Source organism: Cynocephalus volans, chromosome X (assembly GCF_027409185.1).
Source record: "Cynocephalus volans isolate mCynVol1 chromosome X, mCynVol1.pri, whole genome shotgun sequence".
Taxonomy (NCBI): Eukaryota; Metazoa; Chordata; class Mammalia; order Dermoptera; family Cynocephalidae; genus Cynocephalus; species Cynocephalus volans.
In genome coordinates, this window is record NC_084478.1 from 71,403,052 (window position 1) to 71,430,951 (window position 27,900).

Sequence of the window (27,900 nt, forward strand, 5' to 3'; positions counted from 1 at the left end):
GTCTGCCACCCCCACTAGACTGTGAACTCCTTCCTCTGTGTCCTCAGAGCAGAGCAGAGGTTATCAGTCAACATTTGTGGAGCTGCCCTGAGCTTGAAACCACTGAATGACCAACTAAGCTCTCTAGCCATATCTCTATACTTCCCCACATACATTTGTTTGCTCCTTCATTTCATTCAATGGGTATTTATTAAGCACCTATTATGTGCCAAGCACTGTTCTAGAAGAATGGCCAGTGACGAAGTAGGAAAACTAAGAGAGTGTGGTGCCCTGGAAACCAAGAAAGGGTTTCAAGGTATAGATGATCAACTGTGTCAAATGCTGCCAATAGGCTAAATAAGATGAGGTCTAAGACATAACTGTTGCTATAACAATGTGAATGTCATCAGTGACCTCAGCAGTTTGATGCAGTGGTTGGGCAATAAATCTGATTGGGGCTATTTCAGAAAGGCACTGGGGTATTGGAGGAAAGGAGAAGAACTTTAGAAAGCCGGTATAAATATTTCTTTCAATAAGTCTTGCTGTAAAAGGAAGTAAATAAATATGTGGTGGTGTATTTTGCTATGCAAAGAGTTTTTATTCGCATGCAGTAAACATATCTATTCTTTCTTTCAAAACCTCTGGATTTCCTATTTTGAGTAGAAATGTGATGGCTGTGGACAGCAACTCTAGTATGAACTTTTCACAGTACATTAATTCCTTTGTCCTTTCTGAGGTCTTCCCTATCTTAGGGGCTGAGGGGTCTCCCTGGTGATGTCAAAGGCTGTTTTCCAGTAACCTCAAAAACTTGTGGCTGATTCACAACTGATGTCCCCACATCCACGACTGACCACAGCCACCACTGCAGCCACATGACTGATATCAAATGCTCATGTGGCCACCACTCTTCCTTCCTGGTTCCCACCACCACCACCCATATGAACACATGCAGGCTCTCACGGGCAGAATATGGAAAAGACCAAAGGACCACATGGATTAGGACCACAAGGTGAGGAGACACAGACCCTCCAGGATATGTTGAAGCAGCGGCAGCAGCAGGCATGACCACACCCCACCCACTCCCCACTGTGATCCTCCCACAGAACGTGACCACCCTGCACACTCAGGCCCAAACAGGAGAACACTGCACAGCAAGACATGTCATTTCTCATAGAGCTCTATTATGGCATATAATAATAGGTACTCTATATAAATTAAATTAAAAATAAAGCTCCAGCAGGTTGCACAGGTTGGCTGTTAATAAATATATCTCTGGGTAATTGTGCCCCAAGACCAGCTCACGACCACTCTCCCTCATCCAGAGAATTATATAAAAATAAATACAGGCTTGGGGGGCTGGAGGGGGAAGACATGCCCAGTTCCATTCTGAAAGTTCTCACTCATACCATCCACCCATCCTCTGTTCCTCTCCCCAGTGGTATCATTGCAAGGAGCCCTGTGCTGACTGGAGAGGTCAGGGATGGGAAGGCATCTCTCATCAAGCATTCTCAGAAGCAAAGGACCAAGGTTCCCTCACTGTACAGGCCATATATCCCATCTCAACCCTCTGGGGTAGTGCTGGGGCTGCCCCTCCCCAGAAACCAGAGAGGAGGAAGCTGGTCCCAAAAGCAGCCCCTATGAGAACCAGGCCAGAGAGAGGCACAGCGCGAGCACCAGGAGGGACACACCACTGTTCAGAGCCACGGGGACCACAACCAGTCCAGCCAGAACCCCCAGAGTCTGGGTCAAGGGCCCCCGGAGCTGGGGAGGCAATCCACACACATATCCTTCAGGGGCTGCTAGGGTGAGAGACCTCTTTGGGAACTCAAAGCTTGGGCCTGCACTTTCTTCATCCTGGGAGCTCACATGGGGCCTGGCCACACTAGGACAGACTTTAGTCCCCAAAGGATCGAGGAGGGTGGGGTTTTGCCCCTGCAGGACCAGAGTAGCTGGCTCCTTGCCAGATATAGGAACCAAGTTGTCTGCCCACTCAGTGGTGATCTCCATCTGGGCTTCTGTCCTGGCCTCCCCAGAAGACCTGGTCATCCTATTCATATGCAAAGAGTCAGTGTCCTTGCCCATCCCTTTCTCTGGATCCCCAGTGATCTGACCTTTTGTACCCAGAACCACAGGGCTGTCACCTCCCGAGCCCTCGGCCCATGGAAACCACACATCTCCCGTAGTGGCTACCACAGAAGGGGCCCCAGAGAGGATTTCTGGAGGTGATTCTTTGGGGCTGTCCCTGTCTGGGCTGGAAGGTGTGATGGAGAGCCCCTCGTCACCCTCCCCGTCCTCATCAGGGTCTTCAGTATCCTTGATGAGCTCCACACCACGCCCCAGCCGGGCATAGTGCAGCGTGATCTCCTCGGCCAGGGCACTGTTCAGGGCTCGCTCAGGGCCAGGCCACTTCAAGATCAGGTCACGGTCCGTGAGTATGCCCAGGGGATGGCTGGGGGACATTCCCCCATCTGTAGTGCCCTCCCCACCACACCCTGCCCCACCTGCAGCCACGGCAGCCCGCAGGCGGCTCAGGTGGGACAGGTAGAGCTGCTCCAGCTCCTGGTCAATGGTGTCCTCACCAAGCAGCTCCTCCAACCCACTCACAACCTCCAGCCCCCCAGGAGGCTCATCCATAATAACCCCCACCACGGGGTCCTTTCGACCCCCTCCATTCTCACGCGATACTTCCCATGTAGCAGCCACCTGTTGCTGGCTGGGTTCCAGGAAAGGCCCGACGGCCTCCTCACTTGCATCGGGCCCTGAGGCCTGGTCCCTGGGGGAGCCACCCAGGCCACAGAGAGGGGAAGAGGGGGGAATCCTGATGACCGGTGCCTGGGGGACCTCTGTAAAAGCCACAGGTGGACTGCTTCTGGGGACGTCACCTTCTTCTGGGAGGCTGCCAGTCACTGTAACTTCAGAAACCTGGAGCCATGGGGGAGGGAGGAAGGGAATGAAGTAGAGGAGGGGATGGGACAAGCGGAAACAGTGAGAACTGGTGACAGGCCACACCCAGCCCCACAGGAGTTTCCAGATAAAGACGCCTTAAAGAGCACTCTGTAACTCTCTAAATTCCAAAGACTGTGTCATCTATATTAAAACAAAAATAGGTAGAATAAAAAGGAGGCTTCCTGCAGATGGCAAAGCTGAGGAATTCAGTAGGCATCAATATTTGGTAAATGACTATCAGTAAATAGTGTTGGTTTACCTTCAAAACATAGCCAGAATTTCCATATGAAATCATGATGTATTTTCTCTTTTAAAAAATTTATTTCCTAGCTCTGTCTTTTGAAAAGACCTAGAAACAATGATAATCTAGTAGCAACAAGTGCGCCAAGCCCCCGGGTCTTGGTCTCTAAATACCATTCTCCACGAAAAGGAACCAGGGCTGTTCAAAGAAATAGCCGTTTCCAGGTTTGAGGCAGGGAAAGTACAGGATGAGCTTGGGACATATTGCCATGGTAGGATGTGAGGAAGGGCTCACAGAATGATGGGGTGTGTCAAAAGGACAGAGAAGCCAATCTAAATAAGCTCCTACTGGCCAGGGATAGTTCAATTGAAGTATCAAAAAAATAAATAAGTGGAATGGATTGAAACTCATCAAATATGTTTAGAATCCATGAGTTCATAATGACACCAAAACCAAAATCCTTTAATTGGTCATCTTTGGAGAAGTTCATTTTTTTTCTGAAAACTGGTAAATAAAAGAAAAAAATTAAATATTTACACTGCTTTTCCTGTACAAACTATATACCTCGAGGTCGCCAAACAGTTGATGTTGGACAGTTTTTCTTTAGAGGAATTCCAGCTAATAAAAGTGGAAATAATGGAATTAAATAGTTAATTCTATTTAAATTAATTTAATAATAGATTAATTTAATAAAATTAATGATTTAATAAATTAATTGAATTTAATAACAAAAGATTAAATATTTGAATAGAATTAATAAATTAATAAAAAGAGTAAGAAACATGCTTCCACCTGGACACAATCAGCCAAATCCAGACTGTGGAAAACTCTACAAGACAAACAAGGTTTCTTCGACAAACAAATTACAAGGAAAGAAAGTAGAGGAAATTTTAAAAATTTAAAGAGACACATCAACCAAGTGCAATGTGTCAACCTTGTTTGGATCCTAAAACATTTATAAGGAAATGTGAACACTGACCAAATATTGATGATACTAAGGAATTACTGTTAATTTTCTGAGGTGTGATGATGGCACTATGAGTTTTTTAAAGAGTTCTTAATTTTCTGAGATACAAACTGAAGTATTTATGGCTGGGATCATGTCTGGATTTTTTCCAAAAAAAATCCATAGGAAATGGGAAGGGAGGAGGCAGGGATATAGATAAATAGGAATGGCCATGTGTTGATATTTATTGAAGCCAGGAAATGGTGTATGTAGGTTCATTATACTAAGTCTCTTCACTTTTATGTGAGGGGTCTTCAAAAAGTTCATAGAAAGATTCATATTACCATTTTTTTTTTTTGTGGCTTTATCACATTTTATTAACTTCAAAAATGATTTACGTGAAAAAAAACTTAAAAACCTAAGGCATATTACCTTTTAATTCTACTTTTCCACAAACTTTTTGAAGTACCCTCATATGTTTGACATTTTTTGGAGTAAAAAGTTAAAATACACACACACCCTTCGGGAATCTCTCTACCTCCCCTGCCACCAGTCACAGCTTGCCTGGACTGCTGCAGTGGCCTCCTCATCATAGGTCCCCTGCTTCTGCCCTTGCCCAACAGTCTATTTTCCATGCAGCAGCCAGAGGAAGCCTGTTAAATCCTAAGTCAGATCCCATTCCTCCTCTGCTCACGACCCTCGTGTGGCTCCCCTCACTCAGAGTAAAAGCCAAAGCCCTCACTGTGGCCCTCCAGGCCATCCCCGATCCGGCCCCTGCCACCTCTCTGCCCTCACTCCCCACCGCTCTCCCCATCACCCACTCTGCTCCTGCCACACTGGCCTTTTTGCTGTTCCTCACACAGGCTAGTCATGGCCCCACCTCAGAACTTTGCACTTACCTGGGATACTCTTCCCCTAGTTATCCACATGGCTGCCTCTTTCACCTTCTTCAGATCTTTGTTCAAATCTCACTTGTCACTAAAGGCCTTCCCAGGCCACCCAATCTAAAGTTACAAACGTCCCCCATCTCTCTCTGTCTCTCTCTCTCACACACACACACACACACACACACACACACACACTCCCCTCCCTATCCCTTTTTTTCCAAGCACTCATCCTCATCTAAAATACTATACATTTTAACAATTATTTTACATTATCATGTCTTACCCCACTAACACGTAAGCCCCACAAAGACAGTGTTTTTGTTAATGACTGTATTTCCGGTGTACATTACAGTGCTTGGCACAGAGCAAGCACTCCGTAAATAGTTGCTAATACAGCAAATGAAATTTCTAAAAGCCCAGGTGAATCACTGACATTTGTGCCCTCCCTCTGACCTAGGGTGGGCCTAGAGCTAGTCAGCCCCACCCCCTAGCCCAGCTGTGGTCAAACTGAACCTCCTATTGGGTTGTCCACCCTGAGGCTGCAAGGGCCACTTACCTGAAGTGTCATCTGGGGCCATGGACGGAGAGGGGTGGGGGCCACCAGGGGACCCACTGACTCCTGGACATCAGGATGCTCTGCTGAAGGGAAGAGAAGGGCAGTTGGGGTGAGACAGGCATACAAAGAAAGCATGATTTTGTTAAGAAAATCTGCAATTCTAGCCAATTGGAACCTTTGCCACTTAAGCTTTCTGTGATGGTCTAAGGCAGAGGGTGCCTCTTAGTTTTTATGGAAAGAAAAAGGGAAGGAAGAAAGAAATGGTAAATATGGGTGAAAACTCCTGAAGCTTGCCAATTGCTTACCCACAGCAGGGCTATTATCATCCATGTTCTTCATCCTCAGCTCCTCCTCGTTAGGCCTGCAGGGCAGAGAAGAGAGTACATGGATCTGACACCCCGAGAGGTGAGTTCGGCCACACACTGGCACCTTCTGAGCCTCTGTAGCAGCCCAGCTTCACCTGACAACTGTGTTTTCTCTTCTACTGCCTCTTTTTACCTCTTGATCATAAAAGTCCTACACACTCACTGTAGAAAATTTACAAAATACAAGGAAGTATAAAGAAGCAAGAAAAAAAATCACACATCAACTAGGGGCAACCACTGTTACCATTTTGGAAAATTTCATTCCAGATGTCCTGTGAAATTATTTATATTCCACAGACATAATTTCACAGCTGGCTTTGTCCACTTAACAGTAAGAAACATCATTATATAGTTTTGCAAACATTTAAAATGGCTGCTTAATACTCATATCACATGGGCTTGCCATAATTTATGTAGCCATTCCCTTCCTACTGAGTAGCTAGTTTTTTTCATTTTTCTGTTACAAAGCAAACTTCAGCAAACAGCACTGGGCATAGTTTTATCAACACTTTGAGTCACTTCTTTAGGGTAAATTCCTGGCTGTGGAGTAACCTAGCTTTTCTGAGAAAGAGGAGGTGGAAGACTGTGGGACACAGGAAGCAGCAGAGGGGAGGAAGGAAAACAAATGGAGGACAGGAAGGGGGTCAAGAGGCCTGCATCCCTATGCCAGCCCTTCCCCCATCCCCATATCAGCTTGGCAGGTCATGTTTCCTCACCTGTAAAACAGGCAGGGGGAGCCAGGATGTGCACATCACACACAGGGGAGTCAAGAGGAATGTGAATGAGAGCTAGACATCAGGGCCCGGCACAGAGCAAGGGCTGAATCAATGGTACATATTTACTGGTCTGGTTCCTCCTTTGCCAGGCAAGTCAGATCTCTGAGTGGCACAAGCCATGTGTATTTCAGCCAGATCCTGCCACGGGTGGGGTCTCATCACGGAGAAATCCCTGTTATTCTCACAAACGAGTATCAAATGTCTACAGATTCAGGCAAATAAGGGAAACATTAACTAAATGTGTTCAGAGGCCTGAGAGGAGCTGAGGCAATTGCTCAGAACTTTTTCCTCCTAAGAGGCAACATGACAATATTGACATTTCTGGAAATGGTTGAAACTTTTTGAAAACACCTAATCAATTACCTTAGGAGAAAAAGAGTATCACTAGCTGATCCGGACACGGTAATCACTATTGCATCAGGCACTGTTCTAAGTACTTCACATATATCAATTTAATCTTCACAGTCACCCTATGAGATAGATACTTTCAATCCTCTGAAATAGGCAGTACTATCATTCCCATCTCACAGATGATGAAACAGAGGCTGAGTAAATGGCTCAAGGCCATGCAGCCAGGATCAAAACCCGGGCCTTCTGGCTCTTAACCAACAAGCAGCTGCTTCTTGGACAAGGAAGACCGGGGTCTTACCCAACCTCATCTCCAATCCTTTCTAGAAGTAGAGAGAGGCATCAATAATAGAAAAGATCCCTCCCTCCTCCTTCATACAGGATTTTCTTTGGACCCGCCTTTTGCCCATATATTCATTCCCAGTTTCCCTGCCTCCATGGAACATGTGGCTAGGAGACCACAAGACACAGAGCGGCTGCAAGAACTGCTTTTTATTAGCACGCACGGGGAGGAAACTTGAACCACGTATATGGATCTAGAATCAGAAAGCTCTGAAAGGGACAGTCTGTCTTCTTCTGTGGTCTAGGGCTCATGCATCTCACCAGAGGTATTTGAATCCGAATATTCTGGAGCCTGGGGTAGGTGTAAAATCCAGGTCTTTGGATTTGTGGCTCAGCACAATTTCTGCCGGGCTGCACTGACTGACTTCTTTTACTGGCATAGTCCTTCATTACAGAAAACATCATCTTCCTAGGATCTTCTAAGCCAAGCTTCAAGAAGACCCACAAGCAGGCAGAAAGCCAGCTCTCCCTCCCATGTGCAGGACTAGGCAAATCTTCCCCTGCCATCTGGCTCAGTCCTGACACACATGACAACCAGACTTCTAAAAGCCACTACAGAGTCATGGACGTGAGAGAAAAGGGAAGAACTTGGGAAGCAGCCAGCCAGCAGGAAAAGGACTCCACAATTCAGTTGAAGCAGGAGAAGAGAGAGATGAAAAACAAATACAAAATAAATCCTTCTGTTCCAGAGCATCTCTTCCATAGCTGAGAACAGTGAGGAGAGAAATCAAAAAATCAGGTCAACCAATTGAACCCATGCCAACATCCACGAAGTCAGCAGAAGCAAACAGGTCATTCTCCCTACCTCCAAAGTCAGAGAAACGAAAGCAGGAGGCACACGTATTTATCGCTCACATCCTGCAACGTGGTCCCTTTTCATTGATACACCAAGTCATCTGAAAACCTTCACAGCTATCCTTCAAAACAACACCCTCCCTTTTTACAAAAGCAGAAACTAAGGCTTGAGGAACTTTGTCTCTACACCGACTACACGCCACACTGATAACATCCAACGAGGGCTCCACTTTGAAGACAGTGTTTGAAATTTGCGCTCAAAAAAAAAAAAAAAAATCCTTGAACTGTCTTTCACAGTAAAAATTTAGGGGAAGCTATGACTTCAATCAAAATGAGGATAGTAAGAGAAATCAAGTACAGATGTATACTGACTCACTGATCAGTAACAGAGAAGAGATGTTCTTAGAAAAATGGGGAGGGAGGAAATTAAGAACAAAACTGTACTTACAGTGTACCTGCTAATTTTCAAGAAGGAAACCTGCTCTTTTGGCACCAGTCCCACAAAGCCACGTGGCACCCCCTCAAGGGCAGTGGGCAGTAGTGGGCCAGGGCTCACAGACCTGGGGACGTCTTGGCACACATCATTTGGGTGCTTGTGAGCACTAATCAAGCCGGTGTCACCTAGAAGGGGTCACCTCGGGCCTGCACGCCAGTCTCCTGGGCATGAAAATTCCTCCTGCCATCAGGAAACTCAATAGCTGCTGACCTCAAACAGTAAAGAGGAGACCAGGGGGTGAGATTTTAGGAAGACATGGTGTTGGCCCCTGTATAGGCCAGCCGAGACAGAACAGAAAGGTAAATTGCCAGAGTTAGAGAGTGAGTGAGCCAGCAAGGGCTGACAAGCCCCATGGAGAAAAGCAAAGCAGACTCTCAGAGCACCGCATCATTGCCATCACCACCGCCACCTGACTCCCCTGTGAGCACCCCTAGTGCTCATGTTTTCAGAGAACTTTGCCAGCCCAAAGTGGGTCAGATGCCGAAACCCAAAGGGAAACTCAGCAGACCCCAGCTCCCATATAGACAACCTGAAGATAATGCTGACTCTCTAGGGGGCAGGTGGCTTCAGAAACCTGCCCCGCGATACTTGGAATCCGTTACCCTGAGCCATCTGCTTTCTGAAAAGAACAGAGTTTGAAGGTGACTGTGAAAGCCACCAACAAGTTATGTGGGGCACTGCCTTGCCTTCCCCAACAAGTGTGTCAGCCTCAACCCTGGGACCTGCAGACAAACCAACAGTGTGGAGAGCAGTCCATCATGCCATGAGCTTCTTTTACAGCAGTGACCTAATTCTTTGGCCAGGACCCACAGTAAGAAATCCATTTCACATCATCACCCACACACATGTAAATATATATAGACATAACTTAATGGTTGCTCTTTGAATGAAACAATACTTACCTTTACCACGTGTTTTGATGCATTCGAATTAACCTTCACACTATGCTATTTTTTTAAATGTTTGTTGGAACCCATTAAATTGATTTCACATCTCAATAAAGGGTTGGGACATGCAAACTTGAATAATCCCAGGTCTGCCACCTACCAGCTGTATGGCCTAGGGCAAGTTACTTAAACTCTCTGTGCCTCAGTTTGCTCATCTGTAAAGAGGGGATACTAGTTGTCAATCACATCAAGGAAATATTTGAAAAGCACCTATAAAGAGCTTAACAGTAATCCCCTCCAAATACCCATTCGGGGAAACACAGGCTCTGAAAAGGAAGGCAACTTGCCCAACATTGCCCAGCTGGTAAGACACATCCTGCAGCCTGGTATAGCAGTTAAGAAATGGGCACTAGTGCAGGACCACGCAGGCTCAGATCCCAGCCCAGGCCTACATTCTTAAACATAATGTCCTGCCAGTTTTCTGTGGAATAAAAGGGTATCACTTTCACCTAAAATCCTCACTCTTTAGACAACTAAGATGACCCCTGACCCATCCTGTTTCAGCTCTGGTTGTTCTGGTTTCCCCTAAGGCTGCCAACTCAGACACCAGTTGGATCCCCATCCATTCAGTTACAGGTGCACCTAAAAAACATTGAGGCCTTACTGCAGATCAGCCCCGGTGACAGATCCTAGAGACATGATGGTCAGCAACCCCGAACAGGAAGCTTACAACTCAGTGTGGAGGAAGACATCAAAAAAATACTCAAACTCATTCTTTCAACAAACATTTATTGAGCACCTGCTAAGTGTCAGGTACCATGGCAGGCCTACGAGAATACAGTGGTGAACAAAAGCAGACCATGTCCCTACCCCTCACGGAGCTTACAGTCTAGCAGGGCAGAAAGTGTCATCCAATAATCCCCTAATGAAGGTCTAACTACAAACTGAGGCCAGTGTCTTCAGAAAAGGAAAGAATGCCCTAGAACAAGGGGCCCTGGCCCAGACTGCAAGGTCAGGGAGGGCTTAAGGATGCTTAAAAGGAAAACGAACAAGGGAGGAGGTAGGGGAGTGAGAGCCTGCTTAGGAACACTGTGGGGAAGTGAGAAATACAGTCCTAATCAATGTGAGTTTGAGGCTCTGGGATATCAGTCAAGTGAAGACATGAAGGTTTTTTTTTGGTTTTTTTTGTTTGTTTTTTTAAAGATGACCGGTAAGGGGATCTCAACCCTTGGCTTGGTGTTGTCAGCACCATGCTCGGCCAGTGAGCCAACCAGCCATCCCTATATAGGATCCAAACCTGTGGCCTTGGTGTTATCAGCACTGCACTCTCCTGAGTGAGCCACGGGCCGGCCCCAAGACATGAAGTTTGGATGCATAAGGCTGAAGGAAAGAGCACAGAGAAAGAGAAGGGCCAAAGAGTTCAGAGGAAAAGCAGCAGTGTGATCCCAAGGAAAGGGAAGAAAGTGTTTCCAGCAGGAGCGGTCAACCACCTCAAGAAGAAAACCAACAAACTGCCTATGGAATTTGGCAGAGGCAGGGGGAGTGGAGAAAGAAAGTGCAGGCAACTTTTTAGAGGGGGCAGACAGTGAAGGGGAGGAAAGGGGTTAGGCGCTGGCTGGGAGCAGTGGGGAGAGAAGGTGGGTTCAGTAAAGACACTGGCATGGGTGAAAGTCAAGAGAGAGGACAAGGTAAGGAGGGCAGTGGAACATCTGCCAGGAGAGAAAGGGTAACTGATGACGTCAGGTTCTGGAGCAAGTGGCTGAAAATGGGATCCAGAGTGCAGGAGGGTGACCTGGCCTGAGGGAGGAGAAAGGACCCCTCCTCACCTGCAATACAAGGGAAGGAAATCGGTTTGCAGGCTTACAGGTCACAAATTGTAGGGAGTTCCATTCTTATGGCTTGTTTTATTCTTTGAAGCAAGTGGTAAAGTCTAAGGTAAAGAATACTGGAAAAAGTCACATCGGAGAGGAGACAAGAGCGGATCAGAAAAATATAGGAGGACTGCCAGGCAGGGTGGAAATTGATCCAGAATTCATGGCAATGCTCATCTTCTCTGCTACGTGACATTCTCTAACAGGGCTTGCCTACTGGGCTGATCAGCACTATGAAAAAACTGGGGGCCTGAGGTTGGGGAAGACAGGCTTTCCTGAGGAAGTCCTCTTGGAACTGAAGGATCAACATGAGGAGACTGCAAGGGATACAGAACAAACATCTCTGGTGAAGGAAAACAGCACGGGCAATGGCCCTGAGGCAGGAAGAAAGGCACTTCGAAGTAACACAAAGATCATGGTGACAGATCAGAAACAGAGACCGGTATCAGGTAAGACTAGGAGCCAGTGAAGGCCAGACAGAGGGACAGGGTGGTGGGTGCTTGAAGGCCATGGTGAGGCTTTCTTGATCTTTATTTTTAAGAGTAAGAGAGCACCTAAGGGTGTTAAGCCAAGGCAGACCAGGAGAGCTCCCCCTGCCTCCCACCAACCCTGGGACTTTGGACTCTGGGAGTCTCGGTTTGCTCATCCAGGAAAGAGGGGTTAAAAAACAGTCTATTTCAAGGAATACGGTCAGGATTAAATGAGACTCTGCATGAAAATACTCAGCAAAGTGCCTAGCAAAGAGCAGGGGCTTTGCCAGGCCTCATCGAACAAGCCCTCTAGACCTGTCCTTCCCATCCAGTTCCAACACAAGCCCTCTGACATCTTAGGACCAGTCTGCATCTCTTTTTCCCTGTTTGAACCTATCACTGTGCCCAGCACATAGTAGGCCCTCAATAAACGCTTGTTGATAGATGGACTCCAAGCCTAACAGTTAGCAAAAGCCTGGTCCAGTAACCTAGGGAAAGCAACCATTTGGGTTTCTGAACTATATCCCAATGGCTACTACAGACTTCTCACTGTTATGGCTGTGCCCAGTGCACAGTGAGCCTGCAGCCAACATTTCCTGAACAGGAAGCCCTCTACGATGGGGATCCCACAGCTAAAGGATATCCCCTGAGATCTTCCACCCTTTCCCAAGAGGGCTGGGTCACAGAGGGTAGCTGTTCTTCAACAGCGCTACAAGTCAGCAGCAGCACACAGGTTTTAAAACAATAATAAGTTGAAATGTACTCGCCAAGAAAGCTACCGACCTACAAAGCAAACCTTATCGCTGATCTTGCAATGAGCACCAACCTCCCCTTTGCAAGAGCTGAGATCAAAAGATAAAGAAGCTATCAAAAAGCCATCTGCCCACTTAAAATAATATCACAAGTCATGTTAGGAACCACAGACCTGGGGCCAGATACCAAAACAATTGTCTGAACGGGCTGCTTCAATTTCTCCTTAAAACCACTCACGCATTTGAAAAGAAAAACACCCTCTCCACCACCTTGGCCCTGCAAGGTTTTGATTTCTCTGTTGCCTTCCTCTCACACTCTTTAAAATGACCAAACTCCATTACCCAAACTGTCGCATCTTACAGACAAGGCTTCCACAACAGCCAACTCGGATGACGACTTGGGAAAAGTCAAAGAAATGAAGGCGGTTCTGAGGCAAAGGAACTCCTCAATATCTTGATCTGGGTGGTAGTTATACAAGTGCATATAAATGTACAAGTCAATTGAGCTGTACACTTAAGATCAGCACACTATATGTAGGTATACCTCAATAAAGCAAAAAGCAAAAAAAAAAAAAAATTTTTTTTTAAATTAAAAGGAAAGCATGACATGCTGGGAACACCAAGAGTAAAATCTTGAATTTGTCCTGAATCCGGACAGGCCTTCAAGAGGATCAGCAGTTAAAAAAAAAAAAAAAATGTTCCCTAGCATTTCCTCCCTGGCCCTGTCACTCACTAGCTAGGTGACCTTGAGCAAGCTGGCTCACTTCTCTGAGCTACCTGTTTTCCCCTCTATTAAACACGGATAATCATAACACCTATACCACACAGCATGCACAGCAGGCCTCAGGGAGAGAATGGACCTGACACCCTTAGCAAAGACACCAATAAATGCCGGGCACTATTATCTTTCACAACTACCACCATGTTCCAGTTACCTTGCCCATGTTTGCTGTGTCCAATACAATTACGCAAAGCAACTGTCATTCCCCTTTAGCAGATGAGGAAACTGAGGCAAGGCCACACAGCTGATGATGGGCAGAGCCGAGTTTAGGAGGGGAGTCCAAGGAACTGTATGCTTGACTCCCTAAACATTAATACTAGCTAACACCTACATGGCACTACTTTGAGCCAGGCTCAGTTCTGAGTGCTTTTACTCGTATCCTGTGATGTATGTGCTATAATTCTCTCTGTTTTACAGATGAGGGTCCTGAGGCACAGTGCAGTTAAATGAGTTGGCCAAGGTCACAAAGCCAGTAAATGGCAGGGCTGGGATTTGAACCCAGGCAATCTGATGCCAGAACCCATGCTCTTAATGCTATAAGGAAAGCCATGCTGTCTGCCCCACTTAGAGTAAGTCTCAGGTTACAGTGAGGCTTAAGGTCGGTAAATGGGTGCCTGCCTGCTTGCTCACTTCCCCAGGCACATCTGCCCACCAGCCCAGAACAAGACCTTTCTGAGCTACTCACAGCCTAAGGCCCTACCAAGACCAGCAGATGTTTATCTTGCTTTAGCCATCGGCTTCTCATCAAGCATATACAAGGTCCAAAAAGCATTTTTCCATTCCCATTCCTCCCAGGAGCAGGGAAATGAATGTATTTTAGCGAGAATCTACTGATCCCAGGATAGACTTATGTGACTATAGAAAGAATCAGGCCCAGCTGCTGCCCGTAAAGAACTCGTAGCTTCTTAGAAGACACCTAGGAAAATCTAGTATCAGGGCCTCCTGGGGTATAACTGGTTCCTTCTCCCAGCCCCTGAGCAGTCACAGATTTTGTAGCAAAAAACAAGACACATGAGCTTCAAGTCCACTCCCCATCTGGTTCTGCCTCTTAACAGAGCCACTGCTTCCCAGTGAGGTTCAGCCCCTCACCTCTGCAGGAGGCCTCAGACAAGATTAGAGCATAACAGTAAAGAGAGTGCACAAGCTTCAAGGTCAGACAGGGCTGAGTTGGAATAGCTAGGTGCCATCACTTCCTCAACCAGTTTCTCCACCTCTGGATCCCTGGTTTCCTGCTGAGATGGGGATCAGACTCCCTACCCCTCAACGGCAAGGCCCTTGGTCCACACTACTATGTCACTGCAATTCTCTCCACTCCACCACATTGCTCTTCATTCACACGAAGCTCATTCCCACCTCAGGACCTTTGCACCTGCTGTTCCCTCTACCTAGAACACCCCTGTTCCACAGATATACATAACTGCTCTTTATCATTCAGGACTCAGGCTAAATGACACCTCCTTAAAAAAGTCATGTTTCCTTTTCTACAAACTCTTCCCCTCCCCCTCTCCCATATCTGCATTAACTCTTCTTTATCATCATCCAGGACTCACCTCCTCAAAGGCTCTCCCTGAACATGTCTAAAGCAGCCATTCCCTCCCAATCTATCCCCTTACTCCTCTCAGATTAACCTTATCTGTTAATCTTTCCTGCTTGCTTGTTTTTTCAAACTGTCTTCCATAAGAACCTGTATGATCCTTAAGGGTAGGGAAGATGTCCGTCTTGTTCAGGGCTTTACAGTGGAACTCAATAAATGAATGAATGAAACCCCAGTAATTGAAACAGTGCCTGGCACATGTTTGGCCTCCATTACTCTTTGACAAACTGACTGAATGCACCCTCCTCCCGGTCCTGGAGAGCAGGCCTGAGGGGTTCCTGGGCGGGATGCTTGTCCTCCATCCTAGACACAGCCCTGCGTTGGAGGAGGTGGCGCTGGCAGACATTACCTGCGCCTCACTGGCTTCATGCAGCTCTTCAGCTGCCTGGCCTCAGCCTCCACGGGACCCTGGCACTCGGGCTGTGGCTCCAGCTGCTGCAGCTGCTGCTGCTGGGGCAGCCCTTCAGCATCAGTGGGTGTGGGAGCGGGTGCAATCCGGAGCAGGACTGTGTAGTTGCGACCGTGGTTGTTGGCCCAGAAAGTGCCCTCGGGGGTCTCATAGCGCACCACGAAGTCGAGGCGTGCCCCGTCGCCCGCGCCCTCAGCAAAGGGCAGCTGGAAGGCAAAGCGGTCGGTGCGGCCGCCGTCGTCGGGCGAGGAGGCGGAGGCCTGGCTGGGGCCTAGGCCAAGACCCGGATCCAGGATGGGATCTCCTGCTCCTGTTCCTCCCGCTCCTGCCCCCGGAAGGCTGCGCGGGACGTAGCGCGCTGGGTGGTCGCAGAAGGAAGCCCAGCCGTCGTGTGAGGCCCGCACGTGCACCGCCTTCTCGAAGGAGCGGTTCAGCACGCGTACCAACCCGCGCAGCACCGGCGGGCGCCCCCCAGGCACCCACACCCCGGCACCCCCGGGAACCGCTCCGGGAGGCGGTAGCAGCGCCTCCAGCTCCACCATGACGCGCCCCAAGCGCTCCAAACGGCCTAGCGCGGGCGGCAGAGAAAATGAGGGCACCAGGTAAAAACCCCCACCAGCGGTGACAGGGCACGGCGGCGAGGGCTTAGGGCAAGCCTCCTCTTCCTCCTCCCCTTCATCCCCATCCTCGCCATCGTCGTCCTCGTCAGCCCCGCCGCCGCCGCCATCTTGCCCGGCAGCCGCAGCCATCTTGCCCGCCCCGGGCCCACCCCAAGGCCGGTAGCGGCGCAGCTGCGCTAGCGGCAGCCCCAGGGCCTCGTCGGCGAACAGCACCCTCCGCGGAGCCACCGCCGCCTCTACCGAGGTGCGGGACTCGCCCGCAGCCGGCGAGGGGGGCGCGGGATGCCTCAGCGGGGGCTCCACAGGGGCCGTGCGCGCCATAGCGGCGGCGGCGGCGGCGGCACCGGCACCGACGGCACCGGCGGCGGGACCGCCGGAGGTAGGGCCTGAAGGGGCGGGCAGCCAATAGGAAGGCCAGCGCGGTGGGGGGGTGTGGGGGGGACGGCTCACGGGGTCTTAGGCGGCAAGATGAAGACAGGTACAGCAGAGAGCCAATGGGCGGCCGCGCGCGGATGACGCAGGCGGTGAACTGAGCGCAGGAGAAGCATACAGCCAATGGGGATGCCCGAGAGTGGGCGGTGTAGGAGGCGGGATGATCGCGGAATCAATGGGGCGGTCGGAAAGGGGGTGGTGCGAATGAAGAGAGCTAATGGGGAAGTCTAAGCGAGAGCGGCGAGCGGGCGGCGGAGGAAGTGGAATGGCTACAGGCGATGGGGACAGCAGGGAGCGAACGGAGGGGCCGGAAAAGTGGGAGATCCGCAGGCTGCGTAAGCGGTGGGACGGAAGTTAGAGACAGAGAACAGCCAATGGGGAGCTGCGCGCGGGATGACGATAATGGCTACAGCGAGCCAATGGGAGTTTTGTGAGCGTGCACTACGACTTGAAGAGGCGGTGCCAGGGTGTAACTACCCAATATAGAGGCTAAAAAGGACCAAGAGGCGATGTGTGAGCGGTCACGGAGGCGGGACCGTAGCGTGCAGAGCCAATGGGGACGGGGTATGAGGGCGGGAGCTAGAAGAGATATGGCTGACAGCCAATGGGGGAACCAGGGTGAAGGCGGTGAGACACCCATCCCCCGCCACAAAGGGCAGTGCTAGTATGGGACAAACCAATGCTGGAATGTGTAGCGGGACTAAGGGAGGAGAGGCAAGACGGGAAAGAGCAGATCCAATGGGAGCGGTGTAGGTGGTGTAAAGGAAGTCATGAATAGCCAATAAGGAGGCCAGAGGGGAGGACGGTGCGTGGGCAGAGTTTGGGCTATTGGGTGGTCCGGCAGCAGAGCTGTAGAATGTGGGCAGCTAGTAGGAAGAGTATGCCTGTCGGGGATGGATTCACCTTCTCCCTAACCCTCCTTAACTCCCTTTTGCCCTAGGAATGCCCAGAGCCCCTGAGGCCTAGACTGCCATCCTAGTATGAGTCCTAAGAAAGCAAAAAGGACTCTTCTTTCGCAGTTATTGGGTGCCCCCTGCCCACCTCCCAGTCTTTGCTTGCGCTTTGCCACTTGGCAAGAATGCCCCTGATTGTCATCCCCAGCATTATCCAAGACTTGGCACCATTGTTGAATGAAGAGCCAAATGGGAAATTAAACTTTGTGAAGGATTAGATTTTTCTAACTTCACCTCAGCAAACACTGAGCTTTTGTGCCACCAGGAGTTAATTGGGCATGTTGGTAGACACTGGCTAACGTAATCACAAGTCAAAGCCCTGTCCTTCTTGCCCAACCCTATACTCCACACCCCACGGTGGCCTCACCTCTTCTTTATGTCCCTCATCTCGGATCCTACAGTTCCCTCTCTCAACAGTGCTGTCAACTCCTTTCACTCTCTCTTTGAGATCTCACCTCCTGTGGAAACTGAGCTGTCTTAGTGTCCGGGATGGGGTCATGGGTCAGGAAGGAATACGTTCAGCTGTAATTAACAGAAAAATCACGAAATAATGGGGGCTTAAACAAGATAGAACTTTATTTTTTTCTTACCTAAAAGTTCAAGCTGGCAAGTAGTCCAGGGACTACTTTCTGCCCACCCGGTTTGGGCATTGTCTATGTCCTGGTCCTCTCCAAGACTCTCATTCTTCAACAAATCATGTCTTCTCTATTCAAACTATTTCCAAAGTCCTGGCTGGCCGGTTAGCTTAGTTGCTTAGAGTGAGGCCTTAGAGCAAAATATTTCCCAAGGCCACGGGTTCGGATCCTATATAGGGATGGCTGGTTTGCTCACTGGCTGAGCATGGTGCTGACAACACCAGGTCAAGGGTTAAGATTCCCTTACCGGTCATCTTTAAAATATATATATATATATATTTCCCCAATCCACCCTCAGCTCACCACCTCCACTGCCAGCCTCATCAGCAGTCACCTGGACTACTGCAGTAGCCTCCACCCTGGCCCCCTAGACTCCATTTTACCTCAGCAGTCAGAGGGATTCTGTTACGTCCTAAGACAGTTTACGTCCCTCCTCTGCTCACAAGCCTCCTGTGGCTTCCTCCTTACTCAAGTAAAAGCTAAAGTCTTTACTTAAAAGCCTACAAGGTCCTGCATGGTCTAATACCCCTAGTCCCCTCTCTGACCTTACCTCCTACCCCTCTTCCTCTCGCTCACTCCACTCTAACCACACCAGCCTCCTTGTAAACCTTGAACAAAACAGGTACACTCTCACCTCAGGGCCTTTGCACTGGATGTTTCCTCGGGGGTTCCTCATATATCTGCATGGCTCCCTCCGTCATCTCCTAAAAGCCTTTGTCAAAGGCCCCCTTCTCTGGGGACTTTCTGTGACCTGTTTAATCCTGCCCACTCTCCCCCAACTCCCAGCCCTCCCAATCCCCTTCTCCAGAGGCCTTCCATGTGAGAGGATATAGTCCAGTATAGAGAGGAGGTAGTGACCTCTGCCCACCTGTCCCCCAGCCCTCATTCTGCAAGGATCCTGGCTTTCAATGGCAGCAGCGTCACCCCTCCCACACCCCGTGTCCCTCTCAAGTGGCCTCCTGAGAGTCTTTGGGCTACCATCCTTGCTCAGTTTTCCTCCTACTTTTCTGGCCACTCTCTCATGGAGTGAGTGGCAGTAAGGGAGAGATTGGTCTGGGGAGGGGTAAGGTGGATGCAACCCATACCTCTGACCCTAAGAGAGAAAGCCAGTCCTCTCTCCCAGGAAGGAACAGATGCTGGAGCAGGGAACAAGGCCTCAGCTTCTCTAACTGGCCTGATTTAGAATTACACAGGATGTGTAGGGAATGTTCAGACTCAAGTCCACAGGGAGGAGGGAGTCATTAACCTTGGAGACATCCCTGCAGTCGGCTCCCCAGGACTCCTTCCTGACAAGTGTGCTCCTCACCCCCTCCCTTGCTCCTGCTCTCTCCCACACGCCACAACATCTGTTAAGCAGCTGCTGTACACGGGGTCCCTGCAGGCCTCCTAGCTGGAGACCTCATCCCACCTTGGTGCCTCCCCTGGCTGCCCAGCACACTCAGGCCATCTTTGGGTCTCAGACGTGTCCCACCAACTCTGAAGCCTCAACCAGAGAAAGTTTTGTTTTGAACTAATGGTAGAGAGGGTTGGGTTTTCTTTCTTTTTTTTTTTTTTTTTAATTGTTGTTGTTGGCTGATTTTTTTTTTTTTTTTTTAAGGTCTTCTTTTTCTATTCACATTTTTTTTTTTTTTTCTTCTTACCTTCACAAAGCCAGGACATCAGGCCCACTCTGGGCTTTTCCAGAAGGGTGAGATGAGGAAAGAGGGTCTCCCTTGTTTTTTGGTTTTCTTTTTTTTGAGGGCTTAGAAGGTGGGAGTAGGAAAAGGGGCAAAGTGGTGAAGGGGCGGGTCTTGACCACTAGATTTGTACCATGTGAGTAAAAAGCCATCTCCAATTTATCTTCCCCAGGCCTGAAGCCAGTCTTGCAGAGGGGTTGGAATGGATATTGGATGACTAGAACCCTGGGCCATGCAGGGCGCTAGAAGTCTCAGCCATGGCCTGTCAGGAGAAGCCCCTGGAGGCTGGTCTCCCGCGTTGAACAGTGGTTGGAGAGAGTACCCACTGAGGTGAGGAAATGCGGTCACCGATTCTTGGACAACCTTAAAACCTCACAAGCTTCAAGCCTCCAGAGAAATCTCCAAATCCCAGAACCTCTCTATCATCACATACTAGAATTTAAAACCGGAGACCATTGGGTTCAGAGAGACCTGGGTGTTTCAAAGCACGGCACCAAGGAAGACAGGACTCCCACTTGCCAGCTCTGTGATCTTGGGCAAGTTGCTCGACTACTTCGTGCCTCCATTTTGCCTATCTGTATAACAGCAATAGAATAATAACAAGATGGACCTCAAAGTGGTCTGGTGAGGATTGAACATGATCATTTGTGAAAAGTGTTCAGTGCTGTGTCTGCCACGTGGAAAATTTGAGATGCATGTCAGCTACTGGGATGATGGTGGATATTTGAATCCTAAATCCTTGGAAACTAGGGATTTTTGAAGTAGAAAAATGCAAAGGCTGAGGGCCTCAGAAGCATCGGACCATGGTGTTCCTGACACGAGAGTGTCGGGGCCCCACAGAGCCTCTGGGCTTCTTCATGAGGATGGATGCATTAATACTGGGAGCCTACTTGGGATCTTTCCAGTAGGGCAGCCACCAGGTCAGAGCTCTCAAGCCCTAAGACATGATAAGGCAAGACTTTTCTCCCTTTCCTTACTCAGTGATGCTCAGTGGATTCTGGGAGCCAGTGATTCTCAGACTTTTCAGTTCTGTGAATTGTGGGGGTGGGGGTGGACTCTCCGAATTTTTCTCCATGAAGTAACTTACATACCCCTCAGCATCTGTGGGAATGGGGTTTGCAGGGGTGTCCAGAGCTCCCTCTCCCTGGGCAGTACAAACGATAGTGAGCATATCATTTCCACATAAGGGGAAACTGAGGCCTGGAGCAGGGCTTGGCCTCTGGATGCCTAGCCCTATTCCGTCTCTTTCCCTGTTGTTGCCTGTCCACACATAGGACTGCAGATTCTCTTTCCTTCCCCAGATACCATCAAATACCCACTTACTCACAGAATAGCATCTCTGCCTGCCCCTGGGTGCCCCTGTGAATTATTTGAGCTCTTTTCCCTTGTGTTTTTTGAGTTTTTTTTTTTTTGTTTTTTTCCTAACTCGACAAACTTTTGTTTAAAAAACTGTGGTTTCTCATGAGCCCTGTTATCTCATTGATACCTCTCACCTCTGTGGTGAGGGGAAGAAATCATATTTTCAGATGACTCGTAAAGGGCAAAGAAAAAACCCAAAATTTCAAAATTTCCGTTTAAGTCTCATAATCAAGAAGAGGAGAAACAGCGAGAGAGAGAAAAAAACTATGAGAACGCCCCCCCCACACACCCTGTGATTATCAGCGCACACACTCATCGAAAAAAAAAAATTGGATTATTAGAAGAGAGAGGTCTGTGGCTTCCACGCCGTGGTTTTTCTTCTCGGTATAAAAGCAAAGTTGTTTTTGATATGCGATATGTGACAGTTTCCCACAAGCCAGGCTGATCCTTTTCTGTCAGTCCACTTCACCAAGGTGAGTGTCCTCGCTCTCCTCCACCAGACGTGGGCCCCGATGGAGGGGATGGCAGGGAGGTAGGCACTGGAGGTCAGGGGCCCTGCAGCACAGTCGGACGCACCCAGCTACTGTGGTCCTGGCCAGGTAAGGTCTTTCTGAAAATAATAATAGTCATAATAAATGCCAGATTGATAAGAGGTGAAGTAATTAATCAATGATTGGGTAGAGGCAAAGATGAATTGATCGATTGATATATAGATGGGTAAGATTTTCAAAATGAATCAACTACCAGTCTTTGTGGATTTCAGAGCTTTGAACAGCTTGAAACGCTGTCCAGGTATAAGTGAAAATTTCACCTGTGTCTCTCATCTCTTCGTCTCTCCTCTCTCAATGTCTTCCATCCCTTTCTCCACTCGTCCTATGTCACTCTTTCTGTGTTTCTCTGCCCCTCTCTTTCTCTTGCCACCTGTCTCCCTTGCATTCAGACTCTGTCCCTGAATGTTCCCCGACCATCTCCCCTGCCTCTGTCTCCTCCATCTTGACCACACTCCATCTTTCTCCTTCTCTCCATCTCTCCTGCTTTCTTGTCTCACCTTCTCCTACCTGCCTTCCCACCCAGCATCCAGCACAGAGATGTGTACACAGCTGGCACTTGATAATAGCATGTTGAGTAATGTTGCTGAGGACATTGACATTTTACAAGAACTAATTCTGTTTGCCCCTGTAGCGGGAGGATTGTGAACTTTCGGGCCAGGCAGAGGACTTAAGTGAACCTCTGCTTGCGTCACATGAGAGGAGACCCTCCTGGGGGCTGTTTCACACCATTGTCCACCATGGGTTAGCCATGTGGTCCTACCTCAGGACCACATGCATGTGATCAGAGTCCACGTCCAGGAAGAGAGAGGGCATTCAGGGCCTGGGTGAGCGCATCTCTGCAGTCTTAGCACGGTGCTTGGCACACAGTGAGCACTCACTACATGTTAGCTGTTAGTATTTTTCTAACCAAATTAGAATCACACTATATATTGGTTTTGTTCCTGCTTTATTCAATTACTAGTAGCATTTTTATAGCTCACTAAAAATTGTTGGAACATATGATCTATCATGGCTATCAAGACTGTCCTCACATCAACGTGAACTATGAGTGATTCAGTCAAGTGCCGGTTGTTGGACATTCCGGTTGTTTCTAGTTTTTCCCCAGAAAGTGGAGTTGCTGGGGTAAAGAGATGAAAATTCTTGAAAATGGAGTTGCTGGGGCAAAGGGATGTACTTTTTTTTTTTTTTTTTTTTTTTTTTTGGTGGCTAGCTGATACAGGGATCCAAACCATTGGTGGTGTTATAGGGATGTGCATTTTTAAGGTTCCTGACCCTTTCTGAAAATTGTTCTTCCAAAAGGTTGTCCTGTTTTGTGTTCTCTCTACTCAAGCTAACCCAGTGTGGGTATTATCATTTTTTAATCCTTTCCCAACATAACAGGTAAGAAAAACATTACCACATTGTTGAAATTTGCATTCTTTTGTTACTTTTACTGTTTATTGGCTGTTTGTGCTTTTTTTGGGGGGTGGGGGGGTCTGGTTATGTCCTTAGTCCTAATAGGGTGTTCATCTTTTATCTTATTGATTTGCCACAGTTCTTTATTTAAAAGGATATTAACCTTCCATCAGCCATATGTATACAGCAAATATTTCCCCCCAGTTCATCATTTGCTTTTGTTTATGGTGCTTTGTGATGCTTATAATGTTTTTATATAGTCTAATAGGTTAGTCTTTTCTTCTGTGGTTTCTGCCTCTGGTTTTGTGCTTAGAAAGTCTTTTCCCACTTGAAAATGAGGTAAATGTTCACCTGTGTTGGCTTCTAGTGTCTTTTATGGCTTCATTTTTTCCATTTACTGTAGAGGTTAAGAGTGTGGGTACTGGAGCCAGACTGTCTGGGACAAACCCCGCCTCACCCCAAGCCATCTGTGTGATTTTTCACCAGGCACTTAACCTCTCTGTACCTCCATTTCCTCATATGTACTGTGTTGATTATAATAATACCTATCTCAAAGGGTCTTTGTGAGGATTAAATCTATTAACCATGGTAAGTGCTCAGCACAGGGCCTGACACACAATAAACCCAAGATCAACATTAGATATTAAATTGTATCTCTTTAATTGATCTGGAATTTATTTTAGGGTATATGATGATGGTGACATTTCAGACTGGGCAAGGAGGGGTTGATGAGAAAATGGACTGATTATTCATTCAATAACTTTATTTTTCCCCAGATTATCTCAGAAACATTTCTTAAATAACCTATCCTCCACTGTCCCCGAGTTTGAAATGCCACATTCATCACAACCTCGATTCTTTCTACATTGGGGGTCTGTGTCCAAGCTTTCTACTCTGTTCTGTTCCTCAGTATCTGTTCTTCCACCAGGACCACACTGTTCTGCTGATTGGTGTTTTGCAATACACTCCAATACCCAGCCATGGGCATCCCCAGTACCTTACCTGTCCTTATTCTTCATTATTTGAGGCAGCATCAGTTCCTCCAGCCAGAGGCCAGCAACTGTTCTTATTTGTGGCAATATCTCTCTCTCTCTCTCTCTCTCTCTCTCTCTCTCTCTCTCTCTCTCTCTCTCTCTCTCTCCCTCTCTCCCTCCCTCCCTCTCCCTCTCCACCTCCCACTCCATCTCTCTGTTTCTCTCAATGTCTCTCACTATCTCTTTTGTTCTCTGTTTCTTACTCTGTCTCTGTCCCACCTCATGTCTCTCTCCATCTCTCTCTGTATTTCTTGTTCTATGTCTTTCTGTTCCTCCATGTTTGTCTCTCTCTGTTTCTCTCTGTCTCTATGTATCCCTATCTGTCACCCAGTACCCTGGATAGAGGGGCAGTTGTCAACTTGAAGCCCTGCAGACACCTAACGACTCACCCAGATACAGAGCAGGAGGGCCCTGGCCCTCACCTCTCCCACACCTCTCCCTTCCCCTGTGTAGAAGGGCAAATTGAGGCCCAGAGATGTGCAGGAGGGCCTCTCCCAAGGCCTCACAGCGATGCAGTGGCAGAGTTGAGACCCAAGCCCAGATCTCAGGACTCTTGGTGGAACCCTGGCTCTGTCTCTCTCCCACATTGTGGGCTTCAGTTTACCCCTCAGCACCCATGGAAGGAAGGGGGACCTGGGCTGACATTTCCCTTTCTGCCTTCTCACAAGTTAGACTCAGACAGGATGATCCATGATCACAGCATGGGGCCCAGCCTCACAAGAGCTGGGCTGGGTGGGGTCCTGGACCCCATGGGTCAGGAAACCTAGTTGGCCAGAGGGTGGGGATGATGGAGGGATGTCAGTCAGTCAGTCTGTGTGTCCCTAGAGCTGGCGCTGGCCCCTGGGAATCTCTGTCCTGGAGCTCCTCCAGAAAACCTGGTGATGGGTTCTGTACTGGCAAAGGCTGGCACTTTTCCTGCTCCCCCGATGAGGCCCAGGCCAAGGGTGCACCAGCCTCAATCTCCTCATCCTTCCATCCCCATCTCCAACAGAATGGCCATAAGTTTGAAAACATTGTCCCAAAATGGATGGGAGACCAAGGCCCTGTAGGTGTCCATTTACCAATGACTGACATTTTGCTAAGTATTTCATGTGCATTATCTTTGGAAAACAGATGCTATTGCTGTCCCAGTTTGCATATGAGCCTGAGGAGAGTTAAAGCCAGTTAGAGGCCAAACCTGGCCTCAGGGTCGGGGAAATAGAGGAGGATCTTCTGACCCTCTACCTTCAAGGAACTCAGGAGGGAAGCTGAGGAGAGGCTTGCTGCGATTCTAGGCCTGGTAGGCAGGAGGCCCCATGAAGTAGTGAGCTTCCTAACCTTCGGGAGCTTCCCATGAGTTTGAACACCGGGGACATTGGCCTATGCATACTGAGAAGTTGGACCCATGGACCCTAGAGAGTTTGGCTTTGAAATTCTAGAATACTTTAAATCTAAGAAATGATGTTCTACAATTCTAAGGTTCTGGTGTTGTACCATTTGAAGACCCCAGGGGTCCCAGTACCTGTGGGACCTACCTGGGACTCCCTGAACCTCAAACCTAGAGCCTCTCCACAGCCCAAGAGCCTGGGGCTTGTCACGGTGGCCAGATGGACGTCACCTACCACATCCGCCAGCACCCATGTCACCCCACCTGGGCCAAGGCGGCTGCAGGATGGGCCAGCCAGTTCTCGGAACGAAACCCACGGGGAGGGGTGTATGCCCCCTTCTCTTCCTCCTTGGTAGTGATGAAGCTGAGCGCATCCGGCCTCCATGACGTCAATGGCGGAAAAATCTGGGGAAGTTGGGGGCTGTGACAACAGGGCCCAGATGCAGACCCCGATACAAAAACATAAGCTGTGTCCCAGAAACATCCTCCATACAGCTTCTGAGAAACCTAGTCAGAAAGGGACGCCCCAACAGACAGTGCAGGAAGCCGGCTGCCCAGCCCGGCCCTCCAGGTACCCCACCACCAGACAGACCATATCCAGGTTCCCTTTCTGAGAATGTTTCTGTGCTTCCCTGAATCAGGCCATTCCAGATGTGTTTGGGGAGATTTCTTAGAAGTTCTGGTCAAGTGTCCAGGAAGCTTCAGAATTGACCACAGGCCAACCACGTGAGCCAGGCCAGAGTAGTGGAAAACATCCACTCACCAAAATCAGTATTAGTTTACTTGGGCTGCTGTAACAAAGTATTCCAAACTGGGTGGCTTCAATGACAGAAATTTATCATCTCACAGTTCTGGAAGCTAGGAGTCCAAGATCAAGGTGTCGACAGGGTTGGTTCCTTCTGAGGGCTGTGAGTGAGAATCTTCTGGGCCTCTCTCCTAGCTTCTGGTGGTTTGCTGGCAATCTTTGCTGTTCTTTGGCTCATAGAATCATCACCCCATCTCTGCCTTCATTCATTCACTCATTCATTCACACACCTCCTTACCTCACCTGCATTCTCCCAGGCCTTTGTTTTGAGCCTCCATAGACCCAGACTCCTGATTGTCACATACTAATGTTCGGGCCGCCCAAAAGACTAAGAGTTTAATACCTGGATTCTCACACCCATCTTCCTCAGCACCACAGCTCTGAGAACCCCTATAAGGTGACAGCAAAGAAAGGAAGGAGCAACTGCTTCCCCAGAAACCTCCTGTACCCCCCGGGCTGCTCTCAGCAGCTGTGTGCCCAAGCTGGTACTGTGGGGTGGGGAGGGGAGAGACACACACACACACACACGTGAAATGTGCACATGGGCACACACATGTCCTGGAAAAAGAAGTAGAAATCTCAGATTGCAGGGGACTATGGACCTCTTCAGAAATATGGGGGTGGGACCAGCCAGTCCCTCCAGCTCTGGCTTCCTCAGGCTGGGCTTACAGGATCCTGACAAACCAAGGCCCCACCCATAGGGGAGCATAAGACTCCGGGGCTCAGCAGAGGGGCCCGGAGCCATTATGGAGGGCTTTTGGGATGCAGACAATAAGAGAGCAGACCTTGTGTGGCTTGGAGTGGGGAACAGGAGGAGAACAGCATAAGCAAAAGCCTAGAGGCAGGTGTGGAGAGCAGAGATTGGGGTGAACTCTGAAGGAGCTCTCATAGGCCCTGGCTCAAGAGAGCCTGTGTCTCCTCTCTGGCACCGGCCATGCCAGCTCCGTGCAGGGCAGGGGCCCAGGCTGATCAGATTCCTGTATTCAGCTCCTTGCTCTGAGCTCAGGCTCCTGTATCCAGCTGCCCACTTGACATTTCCACCCACATGCCACACTGTTCATGTCCATCCACATGGCTATCACCACCAACTCTGCTCCCCACCATGTCCCCCATCTCAGACAATGTCAGCTTTGTCCTTCCTGCTGCTCAGGCTAAAATCCAAAAGTCACCTTGGCTCTCTCTCTCTCACCACTACATCCAAGCTGCCAGAAACTTCTCCTGACTCCACTTTCAAAATATAGTCAGAATCCAGCCACTTCTCACCATCTCCACTGCCACCATCACTTGCCTGGACTGTTGCAGTAGCCTCCTCACTAGTCCTGCTCTCCCCTTCCTAGAGTCTTTCCCCCTCTCAGCAGCCAGATGAATCTTTCAAGCTCATGCCCAAGTCACTGGGGTAAAATAATGCCCCTAGGAGAGGTCAGAGACCGGCTCTGGCAAGATCAGCAAAGGCTGTGTGGCTTGTGCAGGATGCAGGGAGGATGGGAGGGCCGGGGCTTGAAGACAGGCCTCCAGTGTTGGGGGGAACGAGCTGAGACCTACCCTGGCTAAGGCCCCACAAACCAATCGCCCATGGCCCTCGTGAAGGATACATCCACACCAGGGCTGTGCTGGCGCTTGCAGGCAAGCCAGG

General features: G+C 48.9%; 1 protein-coding gene across 2 annotated transcripts; it reads right to left on the reverse strand.

The window, feature by feature from the left end:
- Positions 1-1,140: 1,140 nt before the first annotated feature.
- PPP1R3F (protein phosphatase 1 regulatory subunit 3F) lies at positions 1,141-16,493 on the reverse strand. Of its 2 annotated transcripts, none has more exons than XM_063083152.1 (4): positions 15,382-16,493; positions 5,861-5,916; positions 5,556-5,635; positions 1,141-2,901 (listed from the first exon to the last, which is right to left on the reverse strand). In XM_063083152.1, the coding sequence occupies exons 1-4, from the start codon at positions 16,380-16,382 to the stop codon at positions 1,615-1,617; spliced, it is 2,424 nt and encodes an 807-aa protein (XP_062939222.1). In that variant the 5' UTR covers positions 16,383-16,493; the 3' UTR covers positions 1,141-1,614. The 2 variants fall into 2 exon arrangements, with proteins under 2 accessions (XP_062939222.1, XP_062939221.1); XM_063083151.1 differs by having other exon boundaries at positions 5,556-5,638.
- Between the last annotated feature and the right edge of the window lie 11,407 nt (positions 16,494-27,900).

Bases quoted from the DNA above. Each gene is read 5' to 3' on its own strand.
- PPP1R3F (XM_063083151.1), bottom strand. From the start codon at position 16,382: ATGGCGCGCACGGCCCCTGTGGAGCCCCCGCTGAGGCATCCCGCGCCC. The intron at 5,639-5,860 runs GTAAGCAATTGG...TCTTCCCTTCAG, and splicing joins TGATAATAGCCCTGCTGTGG to CAGAGCATCCTGATGTCCAG. The intron at 2,902-5,555 runs GTAAGTGGCCCT...CCATGGCTCCAG, and splicing joins GGCCCCAGATGACACTTCAG to GTTTCTGAAGTTACAGTGAC.